The sequence below is a fragment of the Psittacula echo genome, assembly GCF_963264785.1.
Source record: "Psittacula echo genome assembly, chromosome: 5".
Classification (NCBI taxonomy): Eukaryota; Metazoa; Chordata; class Aves; order Psittaciformes; family Psittacidae; genus Psittacula; species Psittacula echo.
In genome coordinates, this window is record NC_137739.1 from 17521478 (window position 1) to 17544048 (window position 22571).

The 22571-nt window shown below is 50.2% G+C and overlaps 1 protein-coding gene across 1 annotated transcript in view; it reads left to right on the forward strand.

The window, feature by feature from the left end:
- The window catches only part of RAB11FIP3 (RAB11 family interacting protein 3), a gene marked incomplete at both ends in the record, with an annotated part of 76023 nt that overhangs the window by 34258 nt on the left and 19194 nt on the right, over window positions 1-22571 (forward strand). The window contains 3 exons of the mRNA XM_080618415.1: window positions 5927-6018; window positions 18982-19169; window positions 22179-22352. Of these exons, the coding sequence (XP_080474541.1) occupies window positions 5927-6018; window positions 18982-19169; window positions 22179-22352 (454 nt within the window). The remainder of the gene's footprint in view (window positions 1-5926; window positions 6019-18981; window positions 19170-22178; window positions 22353-22571) is intronic.

A 22571-nucleotide genomic window follows, 5' to 3' on the forward strand; every position in this document is an offset into this window, starting at 1 on the left:
TGACGGTTGTGTAAGCAACCTTAATTCTGATGCTGCCTCCCTAGAGCCTGAGCTTGCCACTCCCTTATTCTGTTGTTTAGTTTTGGGTTGTTAAATGTTGGTAACTTCAGCACTTCAGTAAGTGCTGCTGGCCTCTTGTCCCACCTCTGGGAGAGTCAGCAGGTTGAGCTACAGAAAGCTGCTCTTTCCAGCTCTGAGCAGTACCACTGCTTCCCGTGTGAGCATCAGGTAATAAATGTGCTCCTGGGTCATGTATGGAAAGCAAAAGGGTGGATGGTTGGGGGGGTGTTTGCTTGGGCCTGCACGGACTAACACCACAGTGTTGAGCTTCAGTGAAAGCACCAGACCCTGAGCTGCCACTGGAAGTACTGGGCAGGGGCTTCCCCTCTGTCTGTTTGCTCTGGGTGCAAGATCCTCCTGAATGCCTATAACCTTTTCATACTCAGTTGTGTGTCCTTTTTGCCACCTTATTTTCAAGCAGCATGCCCAGTAAGGGAGCTCGGTTTATATTGGTTGTCCTCTCTTAAGCCAACCATAACTTTGTCTTGCCTCTTGCCCTTTTTTGGGGGTTGGTTTTGTTCCATTACTGTAGGTTCCCAGCCTTATCCTGTGTTGAATAAATCAGGTCTGTTAGCTGCACATAATCCATACTGTTCCATTCACTCTGAGTTTGTGGCTCTGTGGCTTGCAGTGGTATGTACAGTGTGTGTTGGCAGATGACTTAAATACTTCTGAAAGGCTCTGTTTTTCTAGGTCATTCGTTTATGAAGCCGATAAAACTGGCTCTGTTTCTGACCTGTGTGTCACTACTGTACCCACGGCTCTTCACTCAAGGTGCCTTTTCACTGAAATCCTGTCTTCTGAAAGCAGTTTTTAGAATCTATTTCAGGAGCTTTCTGTACCCCGGGACTTCTGTTCCTGTCACTCTACACTCGGTCCATTTCTTGAAAAGCCCAGGTTACCATTGTACAGCTGAGCCCTTTGGAAGCTCATTGAGACATGAAGGGGATATTTCTGGCTGCTGCAAGAGCTCAGCACATGTGCAGCCCCACAAGGAGCCCAGGACCTGTCCTGCTTGTTCTGTAGCTGTGTGTATGCGGTACATCCAGGAGAAACCTCTGTGGAGCTGGCTGTGTGTCTGCTGTTGGCAGTGCTGCTCCACGGAGCTGTCCTGTGGCTCTTAGAGGCTCAACAGACACTGGACAGAGGTTGCCCTTGGCTTGCAGTTGGCTTAAAACAGTGCATACTCTGCATCAGCATGCAGATGTGTTCAGGCAGAGATGGTCCTTGTCAGAAGCTTTACACAGTAGTGTTTGGGTGTTTGGATGATGATTTTAAATGCTGGGAGGAATGAGGCCAGGTTAATAGGGCTTGGAGCAACCTGGTCTAGTGGAAGGTGTCCCTGCCCGTGGCAGGGGATTGGAACTGGATGAGCTTTAAGGTCCCTTCCAAACCAAACCAGTCTGGGATCTTAAGAATAGAGGGAGATGCGGGGTTTAGTGCATTGGCATAAGCCAGCAAGAAACAGGGCAGCCCTGGGGAACACAGAAAAACAAATGTGTGTGAGACAAAGGCTGACTGGTCAAAGCTGAGCTCCTGGCAACAGTAGTATGACAGCAGAGCTCCATCTCCCAAGTGAATGGTGTGGTCAATGCGATGGGCTCAGGAGGTGGGGAGCTCAGTGGGGTTTGAATGAGCACATGCTGGGCAATGGAAGGCTTCAAGGCAGGGATGGGAAAGGTGTCAGAAGGATGCTGCATGTGCTTCATAGTAGACTTAATTTACTTTTTTCATATATTTTTTCACCTTATAAATTCACCTTACCCTCACTGGATGATATAATACATGTGCCTGGTCTTACTGCTCACAATTACTTCTACCTCAGCCACATTACCCTGTTAGAACAGTTTTGCCACAATAGTTCAGCTAAAGCTTTATCCAGATGTTCCATGTTCCCACATGTTCCAGTGAAATTAGTGAAATTAATTTGGGCAAAAGACCTAGCATATTGCTTATAGCCTTTTTGCAGGAAGATTGTGGAACAGAAAGGTTCCCTGAAGGGTCTCTTTAAACCTGACTTTTAGCTTTAATATTTGTGACTGTACAAGGATGTAATGGGACTAGCAGTGGGAATGCTGGATAGAGTGGAAACCACAGGAGGGACCATAGAACATGAGGTTGGAAGGGACCTCAGGGATCATCTGGTCCAACCTTTCTAAGCAAAGCATGATGTAGGCTAGATATCCCAGCACCCTGTCCAGCTGAATATTAACAGTGTCCAACACTGGGGAATCTGCCACTTCCCTGGGGAGGTTATTACAAAACAGAGTCTCCATCTTCTTTGTAGCCACACTTTAAATGCTGGGACACGGCAGTAAGGTTTCCCTTGAGCCTCCTTTTTTCTAGGCTGAACAAACCCAGCTCTCAGCTTTTCCTCCCAGGGCAACCTTCCCAGTCCTTGGATCATCAAGCCGGTGACAGGCACTCAGGTGAGAGGACAAGAGGCAGTCGGTCCCTAATGACATCCACATCTCTGGCAAAAGCTGTGATTTTGAGCAGTGCTGGAAAGAGGTGACTCAGGGTTTGCTGAGCACGTGGACTGTCAAAGAGGAGGAATTGGGGCCTAAATGGGGCTAAAGGAAACCTGGAGAGGGGCTTTGGAAAAGGGCCTGTAGGGACAGGACAAGGGAATGGCTTTAACCTGACAGAGGGGAGACTGAGATGAGCTCTTAGGCAGAAGTTCTCCCCTGTGAGGGTGCTGAGGCGCTGGCACAGGTTGCCCAGAGAAGCTGTGGCTGCCCCATCCCTGGCAGTGTTCAAGGCCAGTTTGGACGGGGCTTGGAGCAACCTGGTCTAGTGGAAGGTGTCCCTGCCTGTGGCAGGGGGTTGGAACTGGATGGGCTTTATGATCCCTTCCAACCCAAACCAGTCTGTGAGTCCATAAAGGAAGGAGGTCAAGTGAAATCAGGGATGGATGTAAGACAGGAAACCACGCTCTGTGGTGTGAGCGGTGTGGAGAAGGGCATGTGAGGGAGTGTGTCAGCCAGGATTTGGCTTTGAGATCCAAAGGGGAGAGCAGAGGAAGTCTGAGCGTTTGTGCTCACTACATGCTGCTGGAGCCAGGGCTGTGTGGTGCTGCTGATGCCCATGGCCATCCTCCTGTGCTTAGTGGTGCAGGGTGGGAGAATAGCGTGCGGAGCCCTCGGCTTTCTCCACGTGCCTCCTCCTGCACCTGCAGGAGGGTGCTCTGCTCACAGGGAGTGCCAGTTGAGCAGCAAAGGTCGCTTTGTTTCTTTTTAATTCTCTTTTGGACAGGAATTTGAAAGCTTAATGCAGCCTATTGTGCTGGGAGATGTGCAGGCAAGCTCTCCATGGCAACTCTCCCTATACACAAAGCACCATATGGCTTTTTCAGAGGGGGAGGGAATAAACCGAGCAGAAAAGTCACCCTTTGTTTGTGGTGGTGTTTGTCTTTGCTCTCTGACGTGGAGCACAGGGGAGTGGAAACACTGAGTGCTGTCTCCTGGGCATGGCTTCTGCTGGCCATGCCACCAGCGAGGCTGCAGGTAAGCTCTCAAGTGGCCTTTCCCTGCTTTTTACAGTGGAAGTTGCTGTAAAATACACCCCACCTGTGCAGAGAACACCTCTGCAGACACTGTCACATTCACCTCCACACCAAGAAGCACCCGAAGGGCTGGGATGGCTCCAGGAGCACGTGGTTTGGGCAAGAGCTGCCCATGAGGCAGCTGATGGCAGGGATCTGCTTGTGCATCATCTCCCCACGCATTACAGCCCTGCTTCCAAAGGGAGCTGGAAGCCTTCACTTGACTGTAAAGCCTTCCTTTTCTAGTCCCTTTGGAAGGGATGAGCAGAATAAATACCTTCATCTGTGTTGGTAGGAAAGCAGGAAGCTTCAGTGTGTCTGCTTGGAGGGGGAGGAAGAGAAATGGTAGGGGAAAAAGCAGAAGGGAGCAGCCTGTGCCTTGCTTCACTGCCTTCAGGGTGCTCTGCGGGTCTCAGGGCTGCACTGGGAGCACTGGAGGTGGCCTTGCAGGGGTACTGCCCGGCCGAGGTGTGAGATGAGGCACTGGAAGCACTGGCAGGTTCCCAGCACCCAGCTGCTTGGCTGGAATCTTGCCGCTGTCAGATCAGGGAATCACGTGTTGTAGATGAGGTGTTTGTGCTGTGCGGAGAGGCTGTGGAGAGCAGAGCTGTCACCAGGGCTTGTGCAGGGGGGGACATGGTACAGGGCAGAGCCTGGGTTTGATTTATGGCCAAAGCCCTGGGAGCCTCAGACCTGGGTCAGGGGAGGGCTCTTTTCTCATTGTGCTCAGCTTCTCCCCCCCTCCAAGGGCTGCCGGTACCCATCAGGTTTATGGCCCCAGTGTCTCCTGTTTTCATTGAATGTCATCTGGAAAAGGCACTGGGGAGGGTGTTTGGGTGGGAGGGAGCGTGCACCTTACTCTGTCCTGTGCCCTGATCATATCATAGCATCCCAGACTGGTTTGGGTTGGAAGGGACCTTAAAGCTCATCCAGTTCCAACCCCCTGCCACAGGCAGGGACACCTTCCACTAGATCAGGTTGCTCCAAGCCCCGTCCAACCTGGCCTTGAACACTGCCAGGGATGGGGCAGCCACAGCTTCTTTGAGCACCCTGTGCCAGCGCCTCAGCACCCTCACAGGGAGCAGCTTCTGCCTCATATCCAACATAGATCTCCCCTCTGTCAGTTTGAAGCCATCACCCCTTATCCCTTGACTTCATACTAGATGTACAGATCCCTTAATGAAAAATGGCCTTTCTTGCTACCGAAAATGAACCCAAAGTGGGAGCCCTGGCTGTGACTCCATGGGGATTGCACCTGTTGAGGGAAGCTCACCTGCCTGGGTGGCTGTGCAAAATGTTGTGTGACTTAATGAGTTCCTTTGGTTGGGCTTGGGTTCAAGTCACACAGTGTGGCTGTGCTGCCAGCCTGCTGGGAAGCCACCAACCTGCAGACCCTGCTTCATAGCTGTGCTCCCATCATCTGCCTCGAGCAGCCAGGAGAGGAAGGCCTTTCCCTCCACAAACCCAGGTGATGGCCGAGCTTTCCTAGAGCACTGACATAATGACTCCTCCTGCCTGGCCAAGTCTATTGATATCAGACAGCCCTAGTGCTGCAGTGTTCGCAGCTGCAAGGCATGTGGTTCTGAGCCTGCTATTTATTTTGGGACTACAGCGTCTGATCTGGATTTGGTGTTTCCAGCCTGTGATCTGGGTCGTGTGCTGGATTGGGCATTAGCTGTTGCTGGAGGGAGCATAGGGAATTCACGCTGCCTTTCCTCTGTTGAAGGGCTCAGAAATGCTGCTCCTCTGCTGCAGATGGGTGTTTGGGGGTGGGAGGGGTGATATTTTTTGTAAAGAAATCTCCTTGAAAGCCTCCTATTTTCCCATCTGCCTGTGAGGATGGCTCCTGATGTGGCTGGCCATGGGAGGAGCAGTAGATGATAAAAGCTTTGGTGCAGCCTGCTTTCTCTGCGGTTCCCATGGTAGTTGGCTGTCACACATAGATCTAATGTATTCCCTACCCACTGAAGGATTAAAGCCTTCTGGGAGAAGACTAAGAGGTTGCAGGAAACAGAGGTAGGGAAGAAGCCAGGAAAAGGAAGGGAGACCATGGCGGCGTAGGGATGAATCCACTGCTGGCCCCATCAGAGCAGCAAGGGGCCTCATAGGACCTTTGCCAGGGAGCAGCCAGCCCAAGTGCCTTCCACCAGAGCAGATGGTGGGATGTCTGGAAGCAGAGGTCCTCTCTGAAAGCTGAAGGCATCGGTGTGTGCAAAAGGAGATTCCTGTCCTGCTGCTGTCATGTTTCGCAAAACCATCATTCACTTGAGGATGCGGGTTTCCTTTTGGTGATTCTCTTTCTTCTCTTATTTTCCTCTGCAGATCCCGACAGCCAGTTGTATGATATGGGATATACCCCTGAGGAGGAAGCCCCAGCCTGTCCTGATGAGTTTGATGACTTTGTCACGTTTGAGGCAAGTATGAGCGCTGTTGGCTCCCACAGACATTGGCTGTATATGGTGTGAGGCTTGAGCGTGGAGAGTTTGGCTGGGGGAGATGAGCATTTGCTCTCACGGGGCTCAGGGGTACTTACCATGTTATAAAGACAAAGCTTTTAATCTGAGGGTGACTGGCCCAGGGAATTTGCACCGAGAATTAGGAGCTGTTTCAGTAAAAATTGGTGTTCAAGCAAAACCTTACAGCTAGTGCTAGTATAGCACGCAGAGCATGGTGTCCTGAGTGAAAGAGGGGCAGCACTAGCAATGTGGGAAGGGTGCTTGCTGCTGTTGTGTTTTTCTTAGTAATGGAGTTGTTGAAGTTGGAGAACCTGAGCCTGATTTTGGGATGTCCAAGCCAGGAGCCTGCTGGGGAGGCACAGCGGTGTGGTTGTTCATTGGCACTCAGTGCTCTTTGGCCGATAAGAGGCAGAGCAGAAGACAAAAATGTAGATTTTCCTTATTATTCTTGGGCTTGGTCAAGGATGCAGGTCTGACATGGTGTTTTTTCTTTCCGTTAAAGTTACAGCCTCCATCCCTGTTTCCTCCAGTATTGCTTAGCACGCGAGTGTATCGCAGTGATGTCCCATATCTACTCTCCCTAGGTAGAAAGGAAGCTGCTCCTGTTGTGCCCTACTGTCTGTGTTTATGAGCCTTTGGGCTTTGCTTGGAAGGCTTTCTCCATTTCTCCTCCATGCCTTCCAGCCTGGATCCAAAGGCGCTGCAGGTGCCTTCAGAGCAAAGGGCTGGCTGGCTCCCCACTCCAGCATGGGGACTGAAGAGCTTCTTTCTGCTTTTCCTTTTCTAAACTTTCCTCTTCAGGTTTTTGACTCTTGTGTCTTGGTAGCCTGGATGTTTTCGTCACACAGATTGTTACTTGCAAAGGGACTCCCAGCTTCCTTTATATTTGCGTACAATATCCATGTCTTTGCTTTGCGTAGTCTGTAGTGTGTTGTTTGTGACTTCTTGATAAAAGGCTCAAGCTATTCTTTCGAGTTTTCTAAGTATAAACTGGGTGTTGGGCAGCTGCTCTTCCCCATGTCAGTTAGAAGGTCCATCGCTGGAGATGGCTACAAGCTCTCACTGGGATGACTTAGGCCTGACAGTTGACCAGGTAATCGTCCCATTTCCCAACCAAGCAATGGTTTTCTTGAGCCGATTGCCAGCTTTTGTGATGAAGTCAAGGGACCTGCAGTGTCACCCTGAGCAAGTCCCATATTCCCTTAGGACTGCTTGGATAAACACAGCCTTAAGAGCTGGCTTCCTCCCCCAGAAAGCTTTCAAGGGCATGCTGAATATTAGCTTGTATTTCCTTTTTGAGAGACAGTTACACAAGCCAGGAACAGCTGTGCAGAAAGGGGGACAGGAAGGCAGGAGGGGAGGTGGGTTTTCATGTTCTCTGTCTGGCACAAGGTCACAAATGTGCTTTTTTGTCCACTGGACTGAGCAGTTTGGAGGCTGCGACAGTCGCAGTGCTCATGCAGGCAAGGGCTTCTGCTTTCTGCTCTTCAGGCCTGCGTCAAGGGATGATCTTCTCTGAGATTCAGAGTCAGGGATGTTTTCTAAGGGCTAATTTAACACAGATGAGCTCTGTCAGTGCTGCAAGCTATTCTGGGCAGGAATACCAACAAGCCGGGTGTGTGCCCCGCTGGGATGAAATAATTCTGCTGCTGGGCCATCATTTCCTTGAAACGACAAGGTGACCCAAAGGAGAAAAGGTGCTGAGTCCTGAAATCTCCTTCTGAGAAAGATGTAAATGGATTCTTACGTGGAATTCAGGGCAATCATCTATAAAGATCAGAGCTCTGTTGGCGTCTACGTTTAATATGCCGGGGAAGAATTACCCCTGTTGTCTTGGATACATGATTTGAAATAATTTTCAGGCTGCAAGGATTTCGTAGAGGTTTAGCAAATGAGAACATGACCAAGAAATGCTGCTCAGCATTGCGTGTGTAAAAATAAACTGGTGTCTTGGGGCGTGCGGTGTTTTGTTCTTGTTCGGCTGAGCCGTGAGCTCCCAACGTGTCTTTTATTCCACATGTCCTGTAATGCTGTACCTTGGAAAGCTTGAGCTGTTTCAGGGAGGGGGCATGAGAGAAGCCGGATGGGGGAATGAGGAAGCAACCTGCTGGGAGCAGCAGATGAGTGTTTTTCACTGAAGCACTGTGCAAAAGAGCTGCAGGAGGGCTCCGGTAGGCTCCTTGTCATTACGTGCCGCGGGCTGCTACTCTAGGAACCATTAATACAGAAAACAGGTAAATGGCCTTTTCCAATATATATTGCACCTTGCTTGGATTCGCCTGGAAGAGAGGGCAGGGAAAAAGCACCCTTCAAAAGCGAAGACATTGCCTTTCCTCCAAGCAGACCTCCCATGCCACCAAAAAGCAGTTTGTATTCTCAAATGTCCCCATTTCAGCCCTGAAACCTGCTGCTAAACATGCAGCTAAACACGACAGCTTCTTTCTCAGCCCCCAAAACACAGCTGGTGGGTTCAGGCAGCGGCTGAGCCCCTCTTGTTTTGCCAAGGCCGTGGGGTGAAGAAGCACAGCTTGTGTCACATCAGAGGACCTTTGGAAGGAGCTGAAGGAGAGCTGCTGCATTTGCTTTGCCGTGGTACTGGGAGTAATTGGAGTTACTGGATTTGCGGTATCAGCTTGGTCCTCCTTAAACAGCACAAAATTGCAGTGGCTTGAGTGCTTGGCTCTTACAAGTGTTGGGGCCTTGATGGAGAGCTTTTCTTCTAAATGTTTGTTCAAACAAGTGTAAACAAGTGCTTTAAGCAGTCTAAATGAAAATGTCTTCTCTCAGTTAATAAGGTTACTCTTGTTGGTGACTCAGCCCCTCTTCTGGAAGCTGTCAGCAGTGGGAGCTGAACATCTGTGGAAAACCCTGAGCACCCACTATTGGTGTCTGCAGCCAGTGTTTGCTCTTCAGGGAGGAGAACCAACACTTTGTCTTCCATCAAGGGCGTAAAAACCTCTTGAAGGGGGCAAGACCTTGGCACTTCATATGGGGACGTTTGTAATGTCAGGTACTTCCACAGTTCAGCCACTGGTGTGGCTCCTGTTGTGGCATGGAGCCCCTGGCTCTTGTTGCAGCTTGCCAGGTCTCCCCAGCAGACTGGTCTGGCTGTTAAACTGTTCTCAAAGAGGATTTCTGGTAGCACGGCTTCACTGAGGCAGTGGCTCAAGGGCAGCGGAACCGCAGAGGCCTCAGTTCCTGCAGCCACGTGGCTGCCACCTGCATCCAGCTGTGGCAATCCCTGGTGCTCCACTGCCACGTGTGCAAGAGGAATCTCATCCCTATTCACCCCCTCCTGAGCAGGGAGAGCATCACCTCAGTAGGGGTTCCTGCCTGCAGCCCCCAGGTAGTGTGTTTCTCCCTGCCCAAGGGAGCGTTTCTGGCTACGCTGCTTTGTAAAACTGTGCAATGTCTGTCCACACACTGGAGTGCTCGCCTGCTTTCCCCCAGGTTGGGTTTGTGCAGCTAGTGCTGACTAACTGCAAGGTAGGAGTTATCCTTGCCTCGCTTGCAAGCTCCCATGTAGCTTGTGACTCAGTTCTGAGGTACACGGACTCATTTACAATGCTCTTCAGGGGGACGAGGAGAACTTGGAGTTAGCTTTCCTGATACCTGCTGTGCTTATGGATGAGCCCACTTAAGCAATGCAGAGCAGCAAGACTGACTCTCCCAGCATGAAAGCAAGCCACAAAACTTTGGCATGCTGCCGGAGTTATGCTGGGGGTGCTGAGTCCAGCTCTGGAGTCCTCAGTGCAGGAAAGACATGGATCTGTTGGAGAGGGTCCTGAGAAAGGACACAGAAATAATCAGAGGGATGGAGCCCCTCTTCTATGAGGAAAAGCTGAGAGAGTTGGGGTTGTTTAGCCTGGAGAAGAGAAGGCTCTGAGGAGACCTTACTTTGGCCTTTCAGTACTTAAAAGGGGCCTATAAGAAAGACAGGGAGAGACTTTTTAGCAGGGCCTGTTGTGACAAGATATGGGGTGATGGTTTTAAACTAAAAGAGGGAGACTGAGGCTGGACATCAGGAAGAAATTCTTTACAATGAGGGTGGTAAAATCCTGGCACAAGTTGCCCAGAGAGGTGGTGGATGCCTCATCCCTGGAGACAATTCAAGGCCAGGCTGGATGTGGTTGTGGGCAAGATGATCTAGTTGATGTCTGTGCTCATTGCAGGGGGGTTGGACTAGATGAGCTTTCAAGGTCCCTCCTATTCTGTGGTTCCATGAAGATGCGTAGCTGTAGGTAGGCTGGAGGAGAGGCAGGGCCGGTTCAAGTCTGTGCTGCATAAAGACTGATCGGGAGCACAATAAATAAATAGCACAAGTGCTGGGTTTACCCGCGGGAACTCGTGCGTCGGGCCAGCAAGGTCATAGGAAGACCCTTTTTTGGTACCTCAGGACAGGGCAGCCAAAACCCCTGTGTCTGAGGGGCCGGGGATGCAGTGCTGTGCGGTGCTGTGTGCCTTGTGCGGGGCTGTTGCCATCTGCTGGGCAGCCGCTGTGGCTCCGCTCGGAAGCGGCCAGGAAAACGCATCCCATGGAGCCGCGCACAGCCATGGGAGGGGAGCTGTGCTTTCTGGGAGCAGCAGCGCTGACCAGACATGCAGCAGGGCTGTGACCAGGCATGTGCATGGGCACTCTGCGAGCAGCAGCTCACGCAGCACAGCTGGAGTGGCTCTGGGGAGTGAAATGGTTGTTGGTGAGGTCCCACATCCAGCTGTGTGTGTTCTGAGAGGATGGGCCACTCCAGGCACAGCTGGTGGCTGCTGAAAGAACTGTTGCCTCTGTTAAAAGTTGGAATTTCATTTAATGTGGAGCAATTGAATTTAATGCTTTTTGAAAGGCAGAAGGTATCAGAGTGAGACAATTTAAGTGAGGTGGGCCTTGAGCCAATCTGGTGTAGTGGAAGGTGTCTCTGCCTATGGCAGGGGGTTGGAATTTGGGTGAGCTTTAAGGTCGCTTCCAACCCAAACCAGTCTGGGATTCTTATTTGCCTTCTCCTAAGGCAGAGAGCTGGGCCTGGTGGGCACAGAGTGTTTGGAGTTACGTATTTTCTGCCTCTCCTGCTTTGCAATCCCCAGCAGCATCTCCATACCACTGTTACCAGCAGATGCATCTCTACTAGGTGCCAACTAGTCTGAAAAGATGGGATGAAGCTTTGCAACCCTCAAATGCAATCTGCCTCATGGCTGCCCAGGGGCTTGCAGGGCCAGGGCAGGTTCAGCTCAGGCCTGGAGTTCAGCTCACCAGCTCTTCCAGGGACAATGTGGCCCTGACCACACTAAGGCGGGAATGAAGGTCTGCAATGCTTTGCCACGTGGTACTGCTGTACCACCACAGCGACAGTGGGGATGGGAAGATGGAGATGTCACAGCAGCGTTAAAGACAGCAGCTCTTCCACCCCTTGGTTCAAGCTTTCCTTACCAGTGCCGTTCCCCTGTCTGGAAGGACTGGCCTCAACAGGCTTCACAGAGCTAACCCAGAAGCATCGGTGTGTCTGAATGAAAGAAAATCACAAACTCTTCTCCAGTTTGGCTGCTGGAATTGCTGTTAATTTTGTCATCAACAGCTCTGCACTCAAAATCTTGTAGGTGGCCACAGGGCTGTGAAGCACAACTGATGTAGTTTCTCTGTTCATCTTCCTATCCCCTGGGGAAGCACGTGGAGCCCTGAGCCATATCCCACTGTACCTAAAGCCTTTCTGTTCCCCTGCTTGGAGAGGTGAAGGAGCTGCCCATCATGTTCGCAAGTCCAGAGCACAGCTTCACAGCAAACAAGTGAACAGTCTGTACTCTGTTTGTATTGACTAGGCACAAGAAAATGCAGTAATCAAGTTCCTGAATCAACTGAACTCCAAAATCAGTCTGTGGTGATAACTTGGTAACAAAAAGCCTGGAAATACCAAAGGAATTCATCTATTCAATGTATTATATATATAGAAACAGTACTGCTTAAAGGAAAGGATGGGAGTGTGGTGTGTCCCTGAAGGCAGGACCGCAGGGTCAGGGTGAGAAATTTCTTTGCTGTTGGGGAAAGATTCCAGTTGGAGTGTTTGCCCTGCGCAAAACAGGCTGGAAGGAGACTGGAAAATAAAGACCTTGAAGCCTTATCTGGAGCTGTGATCACAGTGCGTGGGACCAAGAAACAGAGTGGGGCTGCGGCACACCGAGCAGGCAAAGCCACGGTGCAAGCAAAGGTGTCTCAAGAAGAGTTTGAAGAGTGAGACTGGCAGTGGTTGCGGCTTCCTCATTAGCTTTGCTGTAGGGGTACCTGTCGTTGGGCTCCTCACAGTGGTGCCAGGCCTTCCCTGAGGTCTCAGAGCACAGACGGAGGAGCTGTGAGAGCAGAAGGGCAGTGACCTGCTTAGCTGAGTAGCAGATGCGGACAGGGCAAGGAGGAGAGCTCAGGTTAAAGCATAACTCTGCTGCTGCTGTGCTTGTTAGCAGCAGTCCCTGGTTTTTCTGGACTCGGCACAGAAGGTCAACTGGTTATCAAGGTACAAGACACTTCCAGTGTTGCTGAGTCATAGGTTCTGCTCTGGGCATTGTGCTTCAGAAAGGATGTGGCCCAGATGAGAGAAAGGACAACCCGGAGCAAATGTGATTTGGGAAGGTAATGGGAGGAAGTAAGTTTATTTATGCTGACAGGCACAACTGGGGGAGCCTGAGGTTTGAAATACGTGAAGATTCTATAGAGAGGAAACAGAGAAACAGATAAACCCCTCAGAACTTCTGGGTTTGAGAGGTGCATTGCAAGCCATGCACTGTCAAGGATGTTGGCTCTGTGCACCAGCAGCTGCTGAGGGGAAGGAGGATGCTGTGGATCTGGTCTCCCTGTGGATCAGGTCCCCCTGTGGCTCTGATGGAGCTCCTGTGTTCACAGAAGACACCTGCCTGGGTGAGGTCACTGAGGAGTTGGGGCTGTGGTAGGGTTGGTGTGTTTGTAAACTCGATTAAGCACCCATGACCAAAGCACCAGCCCTGCTCTGTGGTCAGCATCGTCATCATGTATCACAGATTGCCGTCTGAGTCACCCAGAGGGTGGTTGTGATTGCTGCTGAGCTTCCCCTGCTGATCATTGCAAGCCTGCTTTATTTTTCTATTTGTAGCTCTAAGGAAGGAATCTGTCATTTAGCGCTTAAATATTCACCAGAGCTATCAGGAAGGGTGAGATAAGCTCTGGAAGCCTCTATAGGTCCTCTTGCAAATGAACCTTTTGCATTGGTGATGGTTTCATGGGCAGAAGTGTGCGGGGCTGCATGCTGTGTGAGGCTTCAGAAGTGTGCTTTTATTTTGGTACTCACATAAGGAGGAGGGCTGCAGTCTCAGGGCAGGGAAGTGTGTGTTAGCTCCCGTCTCCTTATCGTGGAGGCTGGGAGGTCGGGAACAAAAGGCGCTCTGTTCCGGACCAGCGCTGAGCCGGTAAGTCTCATGCCTGGAGTCTCCTGGACTTTGCTTCCCTCCTGCCTTGCAGAAGCAGCCGGCAGCTCCTGGAGCTGGGTTTGATTTGAGCGACGAGGCGATGTGTCCACAGGTGGGTTTTGAGTGCTAACATCAAGTAAGGGTTTCTAGAGGGATTGCTCTTGGCCCTGGAGGTGCCGGGGAGAGGCAGGGTGGCGCCAGGCTGGGTCACTTGTTTTCTTTGTGAGTGGGTTGGTGTGTACGATGTATCCTATAGGGTGTGTGCACATGACGGGTCTTCATATTCCTCTCTGCCTGGGTCTTCCTGGGGTAGCTGGACCGGGAGGGACAGTAGCTCATGTTTTTGGGGTGCTGAGGTCAGTCTGCACGATCTGGTGTGTTGTGCGTTGGGATTTGGGTTTGTTTTGGGGGGAGGTGGGTGTTTTCAGTTTGTCCCAATGAATGCAGCTCATGGTTCTCTTGCCCAGTCTTAAATGGTGTAATTGAGTGTGGCAGCCTCAAAACCTAACTTCAGGAGTTGTATTGTAAAAGTCGCATTCACCCAAGGCTGAACACAGGGCTCTGGACTTCCCTGGAAAGCAGACATTGCCCAGATATGCGGGAAGAAGCAAATACTGTGGCCAACAGATAACTGCTGATGGCAGGGTCTGATGTGGGATCACTCAGAGGCGTGATGGGCTTCTGGACCATTGCTGGTGCCAGAGGCTGAGCTGCTGTGGGGTGTTTCAGGGCTTTGGGGCTTTGTATTACTGTAGACTCAGGTGAGACTGTAAACATAACTCCCTTCTCCCTGGCTTTGAATTGGTTTAAAGCCCATGTGAGGACAGGTTGCCTGCTGCAGGACATGGCTGATGTGTCAGTACTGTTAGCTGTGGCAACTCCCTCTGCACTGTCGGGTCCTGCACCGAGCAGAGGGATGCTCTTCGTCTCGTCTCCTTTTGGTTTGAGCCTGTGCCACAGCTGTGGTGGGTCTCCGGGTGTTCAGGGGTCCAGCATTGGCTTGGCTTCAGGCAGGGCAGCATTCTGAGCCTGATACTGGCACCAGGGCCCTGGCGGCAGTCAGGAGAGGGTGTCCTTGAGGGTGTTTTTTGTAGTTGGTCTGTCCTGTGTGCAATCAGAGCTGGTGTTCACTGTAAATAGGCTCATACTTGCTGGGAAAACAGAGTTGTTTTTCCTGTTACTCTCCCCTCACTTCTCTTCCCGACCTTCTGAGTGTTTGTGGCCAAGGACAGCAGAGCTTCGGGATGCTGGGGTGGCTCTGGGCACGAGCAGGGACCAGCCCTGCAGAAAATGCCTGGGAGGAACTTCTCTGGGAGCCAGACTTTGCCCTTCTCTCCAAGGTAACGCCTTGCCAAAGCTTGGGCTATAGAAGCTTCTGCCCATCGCAAGTCAGAGCTTAACCTGTCCCTGCCTAGACCTTGCAGGTGATTCCCAGTAGTCTTGTTTCCTCTCCTCATACTCCTTTCTTTTAATGAAGATGGGTTTTAATAGCACTTTACAACACTTAATCAAATGGTCTTTATTCCAACATGCAATCAAGCGCCTGGAACAGATTAACTGCTTCTGGGGAAGTCTCCTAAAGGTGCTTCATCATCTCACCAGTTTTATCAGGGCACATTGCGTCACTCCAGTGCTGATTTCATCCCTTTATTTCCTTTTCATCCATTTCTTTCCTGTTTCCTTTTAGAAGCAGCAGGGCTCACCACTGGGCAGAGCTGTGCCTGGATGGCCAACAGGAAACAAGTCTAGCATCAGAGGAGTTGAACCACAATCCTATCTCAGTTCAGGGGCTCTATGTGTGTGTATGTGCTCCCGTTTTAAGGTCTGAGGTTTACCTGAAGCATCTGTGGGTATGTTTCATTTGATAAAAGCATGAAATACATTGATACTGGTGACACCAACCCCATTCTGAATGTGGTGGGGGTGTTCCTGGCAAGCCCCCTGCAGCACTTGCAGCCTGGACTGGCTGTCCCAAGCCCACAGCCATCTTGAAGTGTATCATGGGGTTTTTAATCTGAAGAAGTGTTTGCTCTCTGCCTGCTCACAGAAAGGCACAAGCTGCTCACAGCTTGGCCAAGTGAGATGTGGCAGGGAGGTTTGAAGGGTCGGTGCACACACCAGCTGGTCTGGTGCCATAAACAAGAGCTTTGTGCGACCTGCGACTGAACATTTGCCTGGGGCTCAAAGGCTTGGGTTTGCTTTGCTTTAGCAAGCAGTGGTAATACCTTACCCCTTTGGTTTGTCTATCTGCTTCTGCATCTTTTCCTGGGGTTTAGTTACTTAATCTGTGATGAAATGTGAAGCAAAGTTCTCCACGCTTATGCTCAGAAGAAGGACTTTGTTTATGGTCTCAACTGCCTCTTAATTCATTGACCGCATCGGTTTAATTTTAATAGAGCTCTTGCGTTTGAAATCTCAAGAGACTATTTTTTTCTCCTTTGCTTAACACAAAAAAAGTTTGTAAATCGTGGGACAGGTCATCTGTTTTATTTCTTTGTAAATAAATAAATGGCTGCACATCCTTGGTATGGCTGAAGGAGGGTGATTAGTGTGCTCTTATGGTAACTACTTCTAGCTTAAGGCATTGCTCCCTCATTCAAGCCTGTATTTCTCATCAGTAAGATGTTTTGTGATAATTTGATAGATAAGTTATCTAACGAAGGGCACTGATGCCCTGAGCTGTTCAGCTCCTGGTTATGCTTCATGTTGAGAGGGTCAGCAATGGGTGGGTTTTAATCAAATTATTTGTGGATTGGAGTGGTTTGGGGTTGTTGGTTTCTTTGCAGTAGTTGTCTTTACTTTGTGCTCATTAAAATACTCCAAGTTATACTTAAATTTAAGTTTTTTCAGTTGGAAGGGTTTATTAAAAAAAAAAAAAAAAAAAAAAAAAACCAAAAAAACAAAACCAGCAGCGTTTACTTTGGAGTCTGCAAGCAGAATTATTTCCAGTTTGGCATTAAACCTTTCTCAAACAGGCCAAAAGCATCCCTCTGAAGCAAGCAGGGAAATGTGCAGACGTGGACAGCTGCTGTCATTTCTTGGGCCCTCTCTGCTGCATTGGGTCCCTGCTCCATCCCTCCTGGCAGAGCTGTGCCAGTCCAACATGAAGCATCATCACTGCTGGTGCAGGCTGGGGATGGAGTTTTTCTCCTAAAATCAAACATAACCAACGTTGCAACACAACATTTCCCAATATGCTGAAGCCTTCTCTCTCCTGAGCTTGGTGCATGCTGCAGATATATTGGAAGAGCACTTGAATTGCTTAAGCGCATCTTCTTCTGGAGGCTGGGGAGCTGCGGGCTCAGCTCAGGCATCAGAGAATCATAAAATCATGGAATGGTTTGGGTTGGAAGGGACCTTAAAGCTCATCCAGTTCCAACCCCCTGCCACAGGCAGGGACACCTTCCACCAGACCAGGTTGCTCCAAGCCCCGTCCAACCTGGCCTTGAACACTGCCAGGGATGGGGCAGCCACAGCTTCTCTGGGCAACCTGTGCCAGCGCCTCAGCACCCTCACAGGGAAGGGCTTTCTCCTAACATGGCGCAACATCCCTGCCATGAGCAAGCTGGCGGACCAAGCCTCCACTTGCAGATCTTCCTCGTCCTCCTGCTCAAGCATTAAGGGCCCAGGCAGTGTTTCTAGGAAGTGCAGCATGAATCCAGTAAAGCACTTAGCAAGTCCCCAGCTGTAGGTATTATTGGCAGTTGTGCTGGATTTATGCTTTTAAAAGTAGCAGGGGGTTTTAGGAGGCTTTTGTTGTATCTTGAAGGTTAGTAAAGGCCAACTTCTTCTGTGCTAGGAGTGACATTCATCACAATGGCCTTTCCTGTGATGAGTCTACTTGAACAACCCAACCTCCTCCCCGTGCGACTTTGGACTCTGGTCCTGTGGAGGTTTATGTCATGTTTGACTTCGGGGTGGTGTCCTAGGGAGATGCTGATTTCCATAAGTCAGCGTGGGTCCCTGAAAGCTGAGCCAAGCATCCAAGAGAGGCTCCTGTCCATCTGTCTGTCTCCATCCAGCACCCACCTCACTTGGCACAGGGACTGGTGAGAGCACTCAGCAGGGAGCACAGCGAGGCTGTTGATTAGGTTGCTTTGCTCCCCAGTGCCCACATAGAACAGGAACGCTCTTGAGCAGTTCTCTCTTCATCCCTTTGAGGTTTTCAGAGCATCTGTACAACTTCCTGTTCTCCCTTTGTGGCCTCATGCGTGTTGAGGCAGCCTGGGAATTCATGGGGAAGCAAAATGAGGTGTTAGTTGTGTCTTGAGCCACTTTGCACCAGGAAAAGCTGTGGTTCTTTGTGCTACAGAGTCTAACCCAAAACAGGAGGATCAGGCTGGTTTGCATAGTGTAGACAACTGAATGTCAGCGGGACGTTTGTCCTCTTGGTCTATGTTTTCCTGTACCCTGCTTTGAATGAGCAGCTCTAATGTAACTTCATCCTACTGTTGCAAGGATGGTCTGTCTGTGTGTGTGTTTTCTTTTCCTGCTGTAATACAGGGCTTTGAGAAATCTTTTTTTCTTGAAAATCCTTGGAAAAAAACACTGAAAGCTGCTCTGTGTGCCCTCTGGAAGAGAGGTTTGCTTCGGTTGTGCCTGCATTCCAAATGCTGCTGCTTTGCTCTGCTGCTGTGCTGGAGAGGGGGCAGCCAGCAGCTGAGCAAGTTTGATCCATTGGGTGAACTTCGAGTGGAGCAAACAGCTTTTCACGAGCTTCTCTTTATCTTGAGGCTAGGCACATGGGCTCCTGTCTCTCTGCCTGACGCCTCCAGTGACAGGGGATCAGCTGGAGTTCAGCACTGGCACTGGCAGGTCCCACCACAACCGTGATCCCAGAGACAAAAATTACTTGGATTGTTCAGAGGTGCACTGGGGAAGTCCCATAAATGCTGGGAAATGAGCTGGTGCTTTGATGCAACAAGCGCTTTGCTTTAGGAGGGTGTTTGTTCTCATGCTCCCACAGTTCTCCTCTGAACGTCAGGGTAGTTCTAGACATGGTGTGTCCAGGCAGGACCATCACTGCCCACATGTACAAGCACCAAGGATTAATGCCTTCCTGACGGGCTGAACTGGGAGGAAAACCCAGTCCTCCATGCTCCTGGTGTGGTGTCTTAAAAACCAAATCGTGCTGCTTTCCTAGAGCCTGCTGCAGGTAATGGTGCAGTGGGTAATCCCTCTTGGACTCAACAAATCCATGCTCTCTACAAGATCTCCCTCCAACTCCAGTGTAGTGTGTATTTCTGTAATCTGCTTTCCGAATGCTGCTGTCACAAAGCACATGTGGCCTGAAGGCCATGGTGCACCCAGGGTGCTGCTGGGTCCTTGGGCCTGGAGATGGAGCCAAACTTGGACGTGGGCTCACAATGTGCTTGGAGGTTGGATTTCTGTGCTTTAGAAGTGCAGCACTGCAGTCATTAGCCACCAAATGTGTTTTGTCCTGCCCTGCAACACAACTGTGTATCTGTACTCTTATTTCATTCCCTCTTGTGTTTTTACCAGGCAAATGAGGTGACTGACAGTGCTTACATGGGCTCGGAGAGCACATACAGTGAGTGCGAGACCTTCACTGATGAGGACACCAGCACACTTGTACATCACGAGATGCACGACGAAGTAGAAACAGACAGTGCCATCGACTCCACTGTGCATTCGGAGTTCACGGATCCCATCGAGGAGCCAGAGCATGGGTGAGTGGAGAGGACGAGGAGCAAAACTCACCGTGTGGGGCAGGAAACTGGGAGCAGACCAAGACCAAGGGTTTAAAATGAAGTGGGCTGAGCCTGTCTTGCTGAAACTGGTTGGTTTCTTCTTTGTATCTGTAACTTCATGCAAGACCAAAATAGCTCTTCTTTAAGAATAATGACAATTAGACTGCACCATGTGTAGGCTGATTTGAAACTTGGCCTGGCAATCTCTTTGAGTTAATCGTTGCTTTGCCTTTGGGAGAAGTTCTGTACCCTCATTAGCATCTTTAACCTCTAAAATAAGTTCTCAGGTGATCCAAGCACCTGAAATGCTTGCAGTTTTTAATCTATCACTTAAGACAGAAATGCAACATATAATTTTCAAGTCGGGAGGGGAGCTCACTGTATTCTTGTTTTACCTAAATACGTGTGTGCCCTTTGATGTGCAATCACCTCCTGTAATAACTAGTTTTAAACTTGTGCCTGAAGCACAGAAGTGTGAGCTAAGATCTTCTTCCCCGAATCTGAACTCCTGCTGGCAAAACTGCTCCTGGGCCCACCTCCTTTCCTAGCTTTTGCAGGAAAAGTGGGTGTTGGGGTGAAACTGGGATGCTGGCAGGTGGGAGGGGAGGGAATAACTCCTTTAATAGTGACCCAAGAGCACAGGTCTGCACTGAAACCTCTGGAACAATCATGGGTTAAGGTCTGCTGATACACAGAATTGGTTTTGGCCAAAAACACATCACCCAGGCTCGATGCTCTGGTGAGGACATACAATTGTCATTGCTTCTAGAAAGCACTGGACTTCCCTCCACCCCAAGATCACCTCTGAGGATGGCAGGGATGCTGTGAGCGGTCAGTGCTGCTGGGCACTCAGTGCTGGGGATGAAAGGGTGATGTGGATTAGAGAATAAATGAGATTATCTGGCTGGGCTCTTCTTGCCCAAGCATTCAGCTCAGTGACTGTTAAAGTGGGATACAATGGGTCGCTGAGCTCCCCAACCACAAGGCAGAGGGGCTCCGGAGGGGCCATGGCAGCCTGCATGCACTCTTGTCCCCTGGGGAGATTGACGTGCCTCGGATTCACCTGCCTGTAGGTACCAAATACTTTGCTTGGGAATTGATTCTTTAAGATTAGGTTCTTCTTGAGGGTTCCCACTACTCCCAGTGCGGGCTTGGGAAGGTGGAGTGTCCTTTGGGTGCTCTGTCCAAGCACAGGGGTGCCTGTTGCCAGGTGTGTGAAATGTATGCAAATTGCAGGCGGCCAAAAAAAATCAAGGAAAAAGTTCATTTGTCTTCAAGATTTGGAAGGTTTGAAATGGAAACCTCTAGAAATCTCTTATTAAGTTCTTATGGGCTGGTTTGGGTGCCATCAAAACCCAGGCAGGACAATAGTTTTATACCTCTAGTGACCAGAGCTCTTCCAGGGGACAGTCAGTAAGTACAGGCTGACCAGCGCAGCTGGGGGACTGAATCAAAGCTTCAACAGTGCTTTTAAGTAGCTGTTAGAGCTCAGCATACCTTAGATGGTTTGAGCTTAAGTGGTCATTTAGACTGAGTCTAGTAAAGATTAGTTGGGCTCTGGATCTTGAAGCTTCTAAAGCGCCATTATAGAGGTATGGGAAATACTGTACTATTTATTGCCCGAAGCCTGATCAGATCTGTGCAGCGTGTGTCAAACCACAGCCCTAGATTTAGAGATTTGGAGTTGGGTTTTGCTCCCAAGATAAAAATTCCACCCCCTGCCTTCTATTCCTGGTGAGGTTTCCGATACTTTTGGCAGTGGTCTGCTGGGTGCAGCGTCTGACTCACTGCTGGGGAGGCTGGATCCCACTTTGGGAATAGGGACACTTCCCTAGTGCACACGGAGGGTATGCAGATGCCCACAAGCTGGACTAGACTTGTCTGCACTTCAATAGAGATCTGCTGCTGTTTTGGCTGGAGGATTGATGTGTTTTTATTAGTGGGATAAGGGCAAATCCTTCAAGTGGTGCAGTTTTTTGTCATAAATAGCTTATCTGTAATCTTTTCTTTCTGATTTAGTACAGCAATCTAGTCACACCCCCGTTTTCCCTCTCCTAGCAAGTGGATGCAGATGGGGGCATAGCCTGAAATACCAGTTTTTATGATAATGCAATCTTTCTTGTTTTCAAGCATTGAATTTTGGAGAGAACAGTTCCCGTCCCCCCAAACACATACCTGTGGCGAAGAGGCACGTGGGCTGCTTTCACAGCCTGGTTCTTACAGATACTCCCTGCCTTGTTCCCCTCAGGTTTGAAACCCTCTGGGGTCCTGAGCTGGACAGTCACAGGACCACAGACTGGTTTGGGCTGGAAGGGACCTTAAAGCTCATCCAGTTCCAACCCCCTGCCACGAGCACGGACACCTTCCACCAGACCAGGTTGCTCCAAGCCCCATCCAACCTGGCCTTGAACACTGCCAGGGATGGGGCAGCCACAGCTTCTCTGGGCTGCAGTATCCATAGTTTCTCTGGTATCTCATCATCCTCAGTCCTCTGAACGTGAGAATACTCTGAATATGAGTGTGTGTACTGCTGTGGTGGTTTGACTTCATACAGCTATGAAGAAACTACAAGAAACCTGGAGAGGGGCTTTGGACAAGGGCCTGTAGGGACAGGACAAGGGGGAATGGCTTTAACCTGCCAGAGGGGAGATTGAGATGAGCTCTTAGGCAGAAGTTCTGCCCTGTGAGGGTGCTGAGGCGCTGGCACAGGTTGCCCAGAGAAGCTGTGGCTGCCCCATCCCTGGCAGTGTTCAAGGCCAGGTTGGATGGGGCTTGGAGCAACCTGGTCTGGTGGAAGGTGTCCCTGCCCATGGCAGAGGGTTGGAACTGGATGGGCTTTAAGGTCCCTTCCAAGCCAAACCAGTCTGGGATTCTATGAAGAGACAGCATGTCTGCTGAAATGGAGACAGGGAAAGGGGATGTATTAGATGCAGTTGGAAAGGCTGCTCTGCTGGCCACCCTCTTATGTTTTTCCCTCTTTTCCCACAGATCCCATCCACACGACCTGCCCCTGGGCTCAGACCTCAGCCACTCCATTGTTACCGTCATCAGCGGAGAGGAGCATTTTGAGGATTACGGAGAAGGGAATGAAGCAGATCTGTTCTCGGACAGCTTGTGTAATGGGGAAAGCAGCTTTAATAGCTCCTCGTTCCTCTCTCCCAGGTAATGCTCAGCACAGCACTGGCAATGTTTTAACCCATTTCAGTTGCTTGGTATCTTCACCTGTGCGTTGTGTGTGAGAGTTTTTCCCTCTGGATTTGCACATTGGTCAGCTTGCAGGAAGGGGTTTCTGGCAAACTTTGGATACAACGGGATAATCAGCTTAGAAGTGGAAGAGGAGTTACCTCCCTCAGTCTTTCCTTTTCCTGAGCAGTCTCCATC